We start from the raw sequence: 14,849 nt of genomic DNA, 5'->3' as shown, positions 1-14,849 counted from the left end.
GTTATTACTCCCCCAATCACAGCCTGGTAAGGTTATTACTCCCCCAATCACACCATGGTAAGGTTATTACACCCCCAGTCACAGCCTGGTAAGGTTATTACACCCCCAATAACACCCTGGTAAGGTTATTACACCCCCAATCACACCCTGGTAAGGTTATTACACCCCCAATCACACCATGGTAAAGTTATTACACCCCGAATCACACCATGGTAAGGTTATCACTCCCCCAATCACAGCCTGGTAAGGTTATTACTCCCCCAATCACACCATGGTAAGGTTATTACACCCCCAATCACAGCCTGGTAAGGTTATTACACCCCCAATCACACCCTGGTAAGGTTATTACACCCCCATTCACACCCTGGTAAGGTTATTACACCCCCAATCACACCCTGGTAAGGTTATTACACCCCCAATCACACCATGGTAAGGTTATTACACCCCCAATCACACCATGGTAAGGTTATTACTCCCCCAATAACACCCTGGTAAGGTTATTACACCCCGAATCACACTCTGGTAAGGTTATTACACCCCCAATCACACCCTGGTAAGGTTATTACACCCCCAATCACACCCTGGTAAGGTTATTACTCCCCCAATCACAGCCTGGTAAGGTTATTACACCCCCAATAACACCCTGGTAAGGTTATTACACCCCCAATCACACCATGGTAAGGTTATTACACCCCCAATCACACCCTGGTAAGGTTATTACACCCTGAATCACACCCTGGTAAGGTTATTACTCCCCCAATCACACCCTGGTAAGGTTATTACTCCCCCAATCACACCATGGTAAGGTTATTACACCCCCAATCACACCATGGTAAGGTTATTACTCCCCCAATAACACCCTGGTAAGGTTATTACACCCCGAATCACACCCTGGTAAGGTTATTACACCCCCAATCACACCCTGGTAAGGTTATTACACCCCCAATCACACCCTGGTAAGGTTATTACTCCCCCAATCACAGCCTGGTAAGGTTATTACACCCCCAATAACACCCTGGTAAGGTTATTACACCCCCAATCAAACCCTGGTAAGGTTATAACACACCCAATTACACCCTGGTAAGGTTATTACACCCCCAATCAAACCCTGGTAAGGTTATTACACCCCCAATCACACCCTGGTAAGGTTATTACTCCCCAATCACACCCTGGTAAGGTTATTACACCCTGAATCACACCCTGGTAAGGTTATTACTCCCCCAATCACACCATGGTAAGGTTATTACTCCCCCAATCACACCATGGTAAGGTTATTACACCCTGAATCACAGCCTGGTAAGGCTATTACACCCCCAATCACACCCTAGTAAGGTTATTACTCCCCCAATCACACCATGGTAAGGTTATTACTCCCCCAATCACACCATGGTAAGGTTATTACACCCCCAAACACACCATGGTAAGGTTATTACTTCCCCAATCACACCATGGTAAGGTTATTACTCCCCCAATCACACCATGGTAAGGTTATTACTCCCCCAATCACACCATGGTAAGGTTATTACACCCCGAATCACACCATGGTAAGGTTATTACACCCCAAATCACACCATGGTAAGGTTATTACACCCCGAATCACACCATGGTAAGGTTATTACACCCCGAATCACACCATGGTAAGGTTATTACTCCCCCAATCACACCATGGTAAGGTTATTACACCCCGAATCACACCATGGTAAGGTTATTACTCCCTCAATCACACCCTGGTAAGGTTATTACTCCCCCAATCACACCATGGTAAGGTTATTACACCCCCAATAACAGCCTGGTAAGGTTATTACACCCCCAATCACACCATGGTAACGTTATTACACCCCAAATCACACCATGGTAAGGTTATTACACCCCCAAACACACCCTGGTAAGGTTATTACACCCCCAATCACACCCTGGTAAGGTTATTACACCCCCAATCACACCCTGGTAAGGTTATTATACCCCGAATCACACCATGGTAAGGTTATTACTCCCCCAATCACAGCCTGGTAAGGTTATTACTCCCCCAATCACACCATGGTAAGGTTATTACACCCCCAATCACAGCCTGGTAAGGTTATTACACCCCCAATAACACCCTGGTAAGGTTATTACACCCCCAATCACACCCTGGTAAGGTTATTACACCCCCAATCACACCATGGTAAGGTTATTACACCCCCAAACACACCCTGGTAAGGTTATTACACCCCCAATCACACCCTGGTAAGGTTATTACACCCCCAATCACACCCTGGTAAAGTTATTACACCCCGAATCACACCATGGTAAGGTTATTACTCCCCCAATCACAGCCTGGTAAGGTTATTACTCCCCCAATCACACCATGGTAAGGTTATTACACCCCCAATCACAGCCTGGTAAGGTTATTACACCCCCAATCACACCCTGGTAAGGTTATTACACCCCCAATCACACCCTGGTAAGGTTATTACACCCCCAATCACACCCTGGTAAGGTTATTACACCCCCAATCACACCCTGGTAAGGTTATTACACCCCCAATCACACCCTGGTAAGGTTATTACACCCCCAATCACACCATGGTAAGGTTATTACACCCCCAATCACACCATGGTAAGGTTATTACTCCCCCAATAACACCCTGGTAAGGTTATTACACCCCGAATCACACCCTGGTAAGGTTATTACACCCCCAATCACACCCTGGTAAGGTTATTACACCCCCAATCACACCCTGGTAAGGTTATTACTCCCCCAATCACAGCCTGGTAAGGTTATTACACCCCCAATAACACCCTGGTAAGGTTATTACACCCCCAATCACACCATGGTAAGGTTATTACACCCCCAATCACACCCTGGTAAGGTTATTACACCCCCAATCACACCATGGTAAGGTTATTACTCCCCCAATCACACCATGGTAAGGTTATTACTCCCCCAATCACACCATGGTAAGGTTATTACACCCCGAATCACACCATGGTAAGGTTATTACTCCCTCAATCACACCCTGGTAAGGTTATTACTCCCCCAATCACACCATGGTAAGGTTATTACACCCCGAATCACACCATGGTAAGGTTATTACTCCCCCAATCACACCATGGTAAGGTTATTACTCCCCCAATCACACCATGGTAAGGTTATTACACCCCCAATCACACCATGGTAAGGTTATTACTCCCCCAATAACACCCTGGTAAGGTTATTACACCCCGAATCACACCCTGGTAAGGTTATTACACCCCCAATCACACCCTGGTAAGGTTATTACACCCCCAATCACAGCTTGGTAAGGTTATTACACCCCCAATCACACCCTGGTAAGGTTATTACTCCCCCAATCACACCCTGGTAAGGTTATTACTCCCCCAATCACACCCTGGTAAGGTTATTAAACCCCCAATCACAGCCTGGTAAGGTTATTACACCCCCAATAACACCCTGGTAAGTTTATTACACCCCCAATCACACCCTGGTAAGGTTATTACTCCCCCAATCACACCCTGGTAAGGTTATTACTCCCCAATCACACCCTGGTAAGGTTATTACTCCCCCAATCACACCCTGGTAAGGTTATTACTCCCCCAATCACACCCTGGTAAGGTTATTACATCCCCAATCACACCATGGTAAGATTATTACACCCCCAATCACACCATGGTAAGGTTATTACTCCCCCAATCACACCCTGGTAAGGTTATTACACCCCCAATCACAGCCTGGTAAGGTTATTACACCCCCAATCACACCCTGGTAAGGTTATTACACCCCCAATCACAGCCTGGTAAGGTTATTACTCCCCCAATCACACTCTGGTAAGGTTATTACTCCCCTAATCACAGCCTGGTAAGGTTATTACACCCCCAATCACACCATGGTAAGGTTATTACACCCCCAATCACAGCCTGGTAAGGTTATTACTCCCCCAATCACACTCTGGTAAGGTTATTACTCCCCTAATCACAGCCTGGTAAGGTTATTACACCCCCAATCACACCATGGTAAGGTTATTACTCCCCCAATCACACCCTGGTAAGGTTATTACTCCCCCAATCACACCCTGGTAAGGTTATTACACCCCCAATCACACCATGGTAACGTTATTACACCCCAAATCACACCATGGTAAGGTTATTACACCCCCAATCACACCCTGGTAAGGTTATTACACCCCCAATCACACCCTGGTAAGGTTATTACACCCCCAATCACACCCTGGTAAGGTTATTATACCCCGAATCACACCATGGTAAGGTTATTACTCCCCCAATCACAGCCTGGTAAGGTTATTACTCCCCCAATCACACCATGGTAAGGTTATTACACCCCCAGTCACAGCCTGGTAAGGTTATTACACCCCCAATAACACCCTGGTAAGGTTATTACACCCCCAATCACACCCTGGTAAGGTTATTACACCCCCAATCACACCATGGTAAAGTTATTACACCCCGAATCACACCATGGTAAGGTTATCACTCCCCCAATCACAGCCTGGTAAGGTTATTACTCCCCCAATCACACCATGGTAAGGTTATTACACCCCCAATCACAGCCTGGTAAGGTTATTACACCCCCAATCACACCCTGGTAAGGTTATTACACCCCCATTCACACCCTGGTAAGGTTATTACACCCCCAATCACACCCTGGTAAGGTTATTACACCCCCAATCACACCATGGTAAGGTTATTACACCCCCAATCACACCATGGTAAGGTTATTACTCCCCCAATAACACCCTGGTAAGGTTATTACACCCCGAATCACACCCTGGTAAGGTTATTACACCCCCAATCACACCCTGGTAAGGTTATTACACCCCCAATCACACCCTGGTAAGGTTATTACTCCCCCAATCACAGCCTGGTAAGGTTATTACACCCCCAATAACACCCTGGTAAGGTTATTACACCCCCAATCACACCATGGTAAGGTTATTACACCCCCAATCACACCCTGGTAAGGTTATTACACCCCCAATCACACCATGGTAAGGTTATTACACCCCCAATCACACCATGGTAAGGTTATTACTCCCCCAATAACACCCTGGTAAGGTTATTACACCCCGAATCACACCCTGGTAAGGTTATTACACCCCCAATCACACCCTGGTAAGGTTATTACACCCCCAATCACAGCTTGGTAAGGTTATTACACCCCCAATCACACCCTGGTAAGGTTATTACTCCCCCAATCACACCCTGGTAAGGTTATTAAACCCCCAATCACAGCCTGGTAAGGTTATTACACCCCCAATAACACCCTGGTAAGGTTATTACACCCCCAATCACACCCTGGTAAGGTTATTACTCCCCCAATCACACCCTGGTAAGGTTATTACTCCCCAATCACACCCTGGTAAGGTTATTACTCCCCCAGTCACACCCTGGTAAGGTTATTACTCCCCCAATCACACCCTGGTAAGGTTATTACTCCCCCAATCACACCATGGTAAGGTTATTACACCCCCAATCACACCATGGTAAGGTTATTAAACCCCAATCACACCCTGGTAAGGTTATTACACCCCCAGTCACACCATGGTAAGGTTATTTCACACAATAACACCATGGTAAGGTTATTACTCCCCCAATTACACCCTGGTAAGGTTATTACACCCCGAATCACACCCTGGTAAGGTTATTACACCCCCAATCACAGCTTGGTAAGGTTATTACACCCCCAATCACACCCTGGTAACGTTATTACTCCCCCAATCACACCCTGGTAAGGTTATTACTCCCCCAATCACACCCTGGTAAGGTTATTACACCCCCAATCACAGCCTGGTAAGGTTATTACACCCCCAATAACACCCTGGTAAGGTTATTACTCCCCCAATCACACCCTGGTAAGGTTATTACTCCCCAATCACACCCTGGTAAGGTTATTACTCCCCCAATCACACCCTGGTAAGGTTATTACTCCCCCATTCACACCCTGGTAAGGTTATTACTCCCCCAATCACACCCTGGTAAGGTTATTACATCCCCAATCACACCCTGGTAAGGTTATTACACCCCCAATCACACCATGGTAAGGTTATTACATCCCCAATCACACCCTGGTAAGGTTATTACACCCTGAATCACACCCTGGTAAGGTTATTACTCCCCCAATCACACCATGGTAAGGTTATTACATCCCCAATCACACCCTGGTAAGGTTATTACATCCCCAATCACACCATGGTAAGGTTATTACACCCCCAATCACACCATGGTAAGGTTATTACATCCCCAATCACACCCTGGTAAGGTTATTACACCCCCAATCACAGCCTGGTAAGGTTATTACACCCCCAATCACACCCTGGTAAGGTTATTACACCCCCAATCACACCATGGTAAGGTTATTACTCCCCCAATCACACCCTGGTAAGGTTATTACTCCCCCAATCACACCCTGGTAAGGTTATTACACCCCCAATCACACCCTGGTAAGGTTATTACACCCCCAATCACACCATGGTAAGGTTATTACTCCCCCAATCACACCATGGTAAGGTTATTACTCCCCCAATCACACCATGGTAAGGTTATTACATCCCCAATCACACCCTGGTAAGGTTATTACATCCCCAATCACACCCTGGTAAGGTTATTACATCCCCAGTCACACCATGGTAAAGTTATTACACCCCCAATCACACCATGGTAAGGTTATTACTCCCCAAATCACACCCTGGTAAGGTTATTACACCCCCAATCACAGCCTGGTAAGGTTATTACACCCCCAATCACACCCTGGTAAGGTTATTACACCCCCAATCACAGCCTGGTAAGGTTATTACACCCCCAATCACACCATGGTAAGGTTATTACTCCCCCAATCACACTCTGGTAAGGTTATTACTCCCCCAATCACAGCCTGGTAAGGTTATTACACCCCCAATCACACCATGGTAAGGTTATTACTTCCCCAATCACACCATGGTAAGGTTATTACATCCCCAATCACACCCTGGTAAGGTTATTACATCCCCAATCACACCATGGTAAGGTTATTACACCCCCAATCACACCATGGTAAGGTTATTACTCCCCCAATCACACCCTGGTAAGGTTATTACACCCCCAATCACAGCCTGGTAAGGTTATTACACCCCCAATCACACCATGGTAAGGTTATTACACCCCCAATCACAGCCTGGTAAGGTTATTACTCCCCCAATCACACTCTGGTAAGGTTATTACTCCCCTAATCACAGCCTGGTAAGGTTATTACACCCCCAATCACACCATGGTAAGGTTATTACTCCCCCAATCACACCCTGGTAAGGTTATTACTCCCCCAATCACACCATGGTAAGGTTATTACATCCCCAATCACACCCTGGTAAGGTTATTACATCCCCAATCACACCCTGGTAAGGTTATTACATCCCCAGTCACACCATGGTAAAGTTATTACACCCCCAATCACACCATGGTAAGGTTATTACTCCCCCAATCACACCCTGGTAAGGTTATTACACCCCCAATCACAGCCTGGTAAGGTTATTACACCCCCAATCACAGCCTGGTAAGGTTATTACACCCCCAATCACAGCCTGGTAAGGTTATTACACCCCCAATCACACCATGGTAAGGTTATTACACCACCAATCACACCCTGGTAAGGTTATTACATCCCCAATCACACCCTGGTAAGGTTATTACATCACCAATCACACCATGGTAAGGTTATTACACCCCCAATCACACCATGGTAAGGTTATTACTCCCCCAATCACACCCTGGTAAGGTTATTACACCCCCAATCACAGCCTGGTAAGGTTATTACACCCCCAATCACACCCTGGTAAGGTTATTACACCCCCAATCACAGCCTGGTAAGGTTATTACTCCCCCAATCACACTCTGGTAAGGTTATTACTCCCCCAATCACAGCCTGGTAAGGTTATTACACCCCCAATCACACCATGGTAAGGTTATTACTCCCCCAATCACACCCTGGTAAGGTTATTACTCCCCCAATCACACCATGGTAAGGTTATTACATCCCCAATCACACCCTGGTAAGGTTATTACATCCCCAATCACACCCTAGTAAGGTTATTACATCCCCAGTCACACCATGGTAAAGTTATTACACCCCCAATCACACTCTGGTAAGGTTATTACTCCCCCAATCACACCATGGTAAGGTTATTACACCCCCAATCACACCATGGTAAGGTTATTACTCCCCCAATCACACCCTGGTAAGGTTATTACACCCCCAATCACACCCTGGTAAGGTTATTACACCCCCAATCACACCCTGGTAAGGTTATTACACCCCCAATCACACCATGGTAAGGTTATTACTCCCCCAATCACAGCCTGGTAAGGTTATTACACCCCCAATCACACCATGGTAAGGTTATTACTCCCCCAATCACACCCTGGTAAGGTTATTACACCCCCAATCACACCATGGTAAGGTTATTACACCCCCAATCACACCATGGTAAGGTTATTACACCCCCAATCACAGCCTGGTAAGTTTATTACTCCCCCAATCACACCCTGGTAAGGTTATTACTCCCCCAATCACACCATGGTAAGGTTATTACTCCCCCAATCACACCCTGGTAAGGTTATTACACCCCCAATCACACCATGGTAAGGTTATTACACCCCCAATCACACCATGGTAAGGTTATTACACCCCGAATCACAGCCTGGTAAGGTTATTACTCCCCCAATCACACCCTGGTAAGGTTATTACTCCCCCAATAACACCCTGGTAAGGTTATTACACCCCCAATCACAGCCTGGTAAGGTTATTACACCCCCAATCACAGCCTGGTAAGGTTATTACTCCCCCAATCACAGCCTGGTAAGGTTATTACACCCCCAATCACACCATGGTAAGGTTATTACTCCCCCAATCACACCCTGGTAAGGTTATTACACCCCCAATCACACCATGGTAAGGTTATTACACCCCCAATCACACCATGGTAAGGTTATTACACCCCCAATCACACCCTGGTAAAGTTATTACACCCCCAATCACACCCTGGTAAGGTTATTACTCCCCCAATCACAGCCTGGTAAGGTTATTACACCCCCAATCACACCATGGTAAGGTTATTACTCCCCCAATCACACCCTGGTAAGGTTATTACACCCCCAATCACACCATGGTAAGGTTATTACACCCCCAATCACACCATGGTAAGGTTATTACACCCCCAATCACAGCCTGGTAAGTTTATTACTCCCCCAATCACACCCTGGTAAGGTTATTACTCCCCCAATCACACCATGGTAAGGTTATTACTCCCCCAATCACACCCTGGTAAGGTTATTACACCCCCAATCACACCATGGTAAGGTTATTACACCCCCAATCACACCATGGTAAGGTTATTACACCCCCAATCACAGCCTGGTAAGGTTATTACACCCCCAATCACACCCTGGTAAGGTTATTACTCCCCCAATCACAGCCTGGTAAGGTTATTACACCCCCAATCACACCATGGTAAGGTTATTACACCCCCAATCACACCATGGTAAGGTTATTACACCCCCAATCACAGCCTGGTAAGGTTATTACACCCCCAATCACACCCTGGTAAGGTTATTACACCCCCAATCACACCCTGGTAAGGTTATTACACCCCCAATCACAGCCTGGTAAGGTTATTACTCCCCCAATCACAGCCTGGTAAGTTTATTACTCCCCCAATCACACCCTGGTAAGGTTATTACTCCCCCAATCACACCATGGTAAGGTTATTACTCCCCCAATCACACCCTGGTAAGGTTATTACACCCCCAATCACACCATGGTAAGGTTATTACACCCCCAATCACACCATGGTAAGGTTATTACACCCCCAATCACAGCCTGGTAAGGTTATTACACCCCCAATCACACCCTGGTAAGGTTATTACTCCCCCAATCACAGCCTGGTAAGGTTATTACACCCCCAATCACACCATGGTAAGGTTATTACACCCCCAATCACACCATGGTAAGGTTATTACACCCCCAATCACAGCCTGGTAAGGTTATTACACCCCCAATCACACCCTGGTAAGGTTATTACACCCCCAATCACAGCCTGGTAAGTTTATTACTCCCCCAATCACACCCTGGTAAGGTTATTACTCCCCCAATCACACCCTGGTAAGGTTATTACACCCCCAATCACACCATGGTAAGGTTATTACACCCCCAATCACACCATGGTAAGGTTATTACACCCCCAATCACAGCCTGGTAAGTTTATTACTCCCCCAATCACACCCTGGTAAGGTTATTACTCCCCCAATCACACCATGGTAAGGTTATTACTCCCCCAATCACACCCTGGTAAGGTTATTACATCCCCAATCACAGCCTGGTAAGGTTATTACACCCCCAATCACACCATGGTAAGGTTATTACACCCCCAATCACAGCCTGGTAAGTTTATTACTCCCCCAATCACACCCTGGTAAGGTTATTACTCCCCCAATCACACCCTGGTAAGGTTATTACACCCCCAATCACACCATGGTAAGGTTATTACACCCCCAATCACACCATGGTAAGGTTATTACACCCCCAATCACAGCCTGGTAAGTTTATTACTCCCCCAATCACACCCTGGTAAGGTTATTACTCCCCCAATCACACCATGGTAAGGTTATTACTCCCCCAATCACACCCTGGTAAGGTTATTACACCCCCAATCACACCATGGTAAGGTTATTACACCCCCAATCACACCATGGTAAGGTTATTACACCCCCAATCACAGCCTGGTAAGGTTATTACTCCCCCAATCACACCCTGGTAAGGTTATTGTCGCGTCTAGCGGTGTAAGCCAGAGGTTAGAGGATAATATCACTGGTCTGAGGTCCCGTCTTCTGTCATCTGTTCTGCAGAGTGAACCCCTCTATGTCCCTGTCAAGTTTCATGAACTGGAGACTGAAAAAATCCAGACCGCAAATAATGAGAAACGTGAGTAGATCCTGTCATGCCGCTGTGGATTCATGCTGGTGGGTACAGCTCCCTGTCCTTGTCTGCTGAGGGCGCTGTTCACATGGGAGTCTCCATATATTGTTTTCTTCACAACTATCCCACCTTCTTATTACGCTGTGGCCTAGTTCAGGATATCTGCTTGTCTGGCTGGAGGTGACCGGCCTTGTAAAGGTAATAACAGACTAGTGTTTATGCATCTCCGCCTTCACGTAACATGTAATATATCAGGATAGCGGAACGTCTTCTAATCTAGTACACCGGTATTTAACATTCATACCATATCTCCGGCATTCTACTATATATAACATGTAATATGGCTCTACATCCAGTTATCTACTATATATATATATATATATTTTTTATGTAGATTGTGAGCCCCACATAGAGCTCACAATGTACATTTTTTTTCCCCTATCAGTAAGTCTTTGGTATATAGGATGGAAATCCATGCAAACACGGGGAGAACATACAAACTCCTGGCAGATGTTTTTTTGCTCTTGTCGGGATTTGAACACCAGGACCGAGTGCTGCAAGGCCACAGTGCTAACCACTGAGCCACCGTGTGGCCCCCTCAGTAATCTCCTGTATATGACATGTAATATTACACTATACCCCGACCTCCTCTCCAGTAATCTACTATATATGACATGTAATATTACACTATACTCCGACCTCCTCTCCAGTAATCTCCTATATATGACATGTAATATTACACTATACTCCGACCTCCTCTCCGGTAATCTCCTATATATGACATGTAATATTACACTATACCCCGACCTCCTCTCCAGTAATCTCCTATATATGACATGTAATATTACACTATACCCCGACCTCCTCTCCAGTAATCCCCTATATATGACATGTAATATTACACTATATCCCGACCTCCTCTCTAATAATCTCCCATATATGACATGTAATATTACACTATACCCCGACCTCCTCTCCAGTAATCTCCTATATATGACATGTAATATTACACTATATCCCGACCTCCTCTCCAGTAATCTACTATATATGACATGTAATATTACACTATACTCCGACCTCCTCTTTAGTAATCTCCTATATATGACATGTAATATTACACTATATCCCGACCTCCTCTCTAGTAATCTCCTATATATGACATGTAATATTACACTATATCCCGACCTCCTCTCTAATAATCTCCTATATATGACATGTAATATTACACTATACTCCGACCTCCTCTCCAGTAATCTACTATATATGACATGTAATATTACACTATACCCCGACCTACTCTCCAGTAATCTCCTATATATGACATGCAATATTACACTATACCCCGACCTCCTCTCCAGTAATCTACTAAATATGACATGTAATATTACACTATACCCCGACCTCCTCTCCAGTAATCTACTATATATGACGTAATATTACGCTGTACCCCGACCTCCTCTCCAGTAATCTACTATATATGACGTAATGTTACGCTGTACCCCGACCTCCTCTCCAGTAATCTACTAAATATGACATGTAATATTACACTATATCCCGACCTCCTCTCCAGTAATCTACTGTATATGACATGTAATATTACTCTATACCCCGACCTCCTCTACAATAATCTCCTATATATGACATGTAATATTACACTATATCCCGACCTCCTCTCCAGTAATCTACTGTATATGACATGTAATATTACACTATACTCCGACCTCCTCTCCAGTAATCTACTGTATATGACATGTAATATTACACTATACCCCGACCTCCTCTCCAGTAATCTACTGTATATGACATGTAATATTACACTATATCCCGACCTCCTCTCCAGTAATCTACTATATATGACATGTAATATTACAGTATACCCCGACCTCCTCTCCAGTAATCTACTGTATGTGACATGTAATATTACACTATATCCCGACCTCCTCTCCAGTAATCTACTATATATGACATGTAATATTACACTATACCCCGACCTCCTCTCCAGTAATCTACTGTATATGACATGTAATATTACAATATATCCCGACCTCCTCTCCAGTAATCTCCTATATATGACATGTAATATTACACTATACCCCGACCTCCTCTCCAGTAATCTACTATATATGACATGTAATATTACACTATATCCCGACCTCCTCTCCAGTAATCTACTATATATGACATGTAATATTACACTATACTCCGACCTCCTCTCCAGTAATCTACTGTATATGACATGTAATATTACACTATATCCCGACCTCCTCTCCAGTAATCTACTATATATGACATGTAATATTACAGTATACCCCGATCTCCTCTCCAGTAATCTACTGTATATGACATGTAATATTACACTATATCCCGACCTCCTCTCCAGTAATCTCCTATATATGACATGTAATATTACACTATACCCCGACCTCCTCTCCAGTAATCTACTATATATGACATGTAATATTACACTATACCCCGACTTCCTCTCCAGTAATTTCCTATATATGACATGTAATATTACACTATACCCCGACCTCCTCTCCAGTAATCTACTATATATGACATGTAATATTACACTATACCCCGACCTCCTCTCCAGTAATCTACTATATATGACATGTAATATTACGCTCTACCACGACCTCCTCTCCGGTAATCTCCTATATATGACGTAATATTACGCTATACCCCGACCTCCTCTCCAGTAATCTCCTATATATGACATGTAATATTACACTATATCCCGACCTCCTCTCCAGTAATCTCCTATATATGACATGTAATATTACACTATACCCCGACCTCCTCTCCAGTAATCTACTATATATGACATGTAATATTACACTATACCCCGACCTCCTCTCCAGTAATCTACTATATATGACATGTAATATTACACTATACCCCGACTTCCTCTCCAGTAATCTCCTATATATGACATGTAATATTACACTATATCCCGACTTCCTCTCCAGTAATCTACTATATATGACATGTAATATTACACTATACCCCGACCTACTCTCCAGTAATCTCCTATATATGACATGTAATATTACACTATACCCCGACCTCCTCTCCAGTAATCTACTATATATGACATGTAATATTACACTATACTCCGACCTCCTCTCCAGTAATCTCCTATATATGACATGTAATATTACACTATTCTCCGACCTCCTCTCCGGTAATCTCCTATATATGACATGTAATATTACACTATACCCCGACCTCCTCTCCAGTAATCTCCTATATATGACATGTAATATTACACTATACCCCGACCTCCTCTCCTGTAATCCCCTATATATGACATGTAATATTACACTATATCCCGACCTCCTCTCTAATAATCTCCCATATATGACATGTAATATTACACTATACCCCGACCTCCTCTCCAGTAATCTCCTATATATGACATGTAATATTACACTATACTCCGACCTCCTCTTTAGTAATCTCCTATATATGACATGTAATATTACACTATACCCCGACCTCCTCTCCAGTAATCTACTATATATGACATGTAATATTACACTATATCCCGACCTCCTCTCTAGTAATCTCCTATATATGACATGTAATATTACACTATATCCCGACCTCCTCTCTAATAATCTCCTATATATGACATGTAATATTACACTATACTCCGACCTCCTCTCCAGTAATCTACTGTATATGACATGTAATATTACAGTATACCCCGACCTCCTCTCCAGTAATCTACTATATATGACATGTAATATTACACTATACCCCGACCTCCTCTCCAGTAATCTACTATATATGACATGTAATATTACACTATATCCCGACCTCCTCTCCAGTAATCTACTGTATATGACATGTAATATTACACTATACCCCGACCTCCTCTCCAGTAATCTCCTGTATATGACATG

General features: G+C 44.3%; 1 protein-coding gene across 1 annotated transcript in view; it reads left to right on the top strand.

Annotated features, from left to right (window-relative positions):
* Window positions 1-14,849, top strand: part of SLC35F5 (solute carrier family 35 member F5) — a 193,669-nt gene that overhangs the window by 63,336 nt on the left and 115,484 nt on the right. The window contains exon 6 of the mRNA XM_075285927.1: window positions 10,869-10,944. Within this exon, the coding sequence (XP_075142028.1) occupies window positions 10,869-10,944 (76 nt within the window). The remainder of the gene's footprint in view (window positions 1-10,868; window positions 10,945-14,849) is intronic.

This window comes from Leptodactylus fuscus, chromosome 8, assembly GCF_031893055.1.
Source record: "Leptodactylus fuscus isolate aLepFus1 chromosome 8, aLepFus1.hap2, whole genome shotgun sequence".
Lineage (NCBI taxonomy): Eukaryota > Metazoa > Chordata > Amphibia > Anura > Leptodactylidae > Leptodactylus > Leptodactylus fuscus.
Note: the sequence above shows the minus strand (reverse complement) of the source record. Positions and strands in the feature narration are given on the sequence as shown.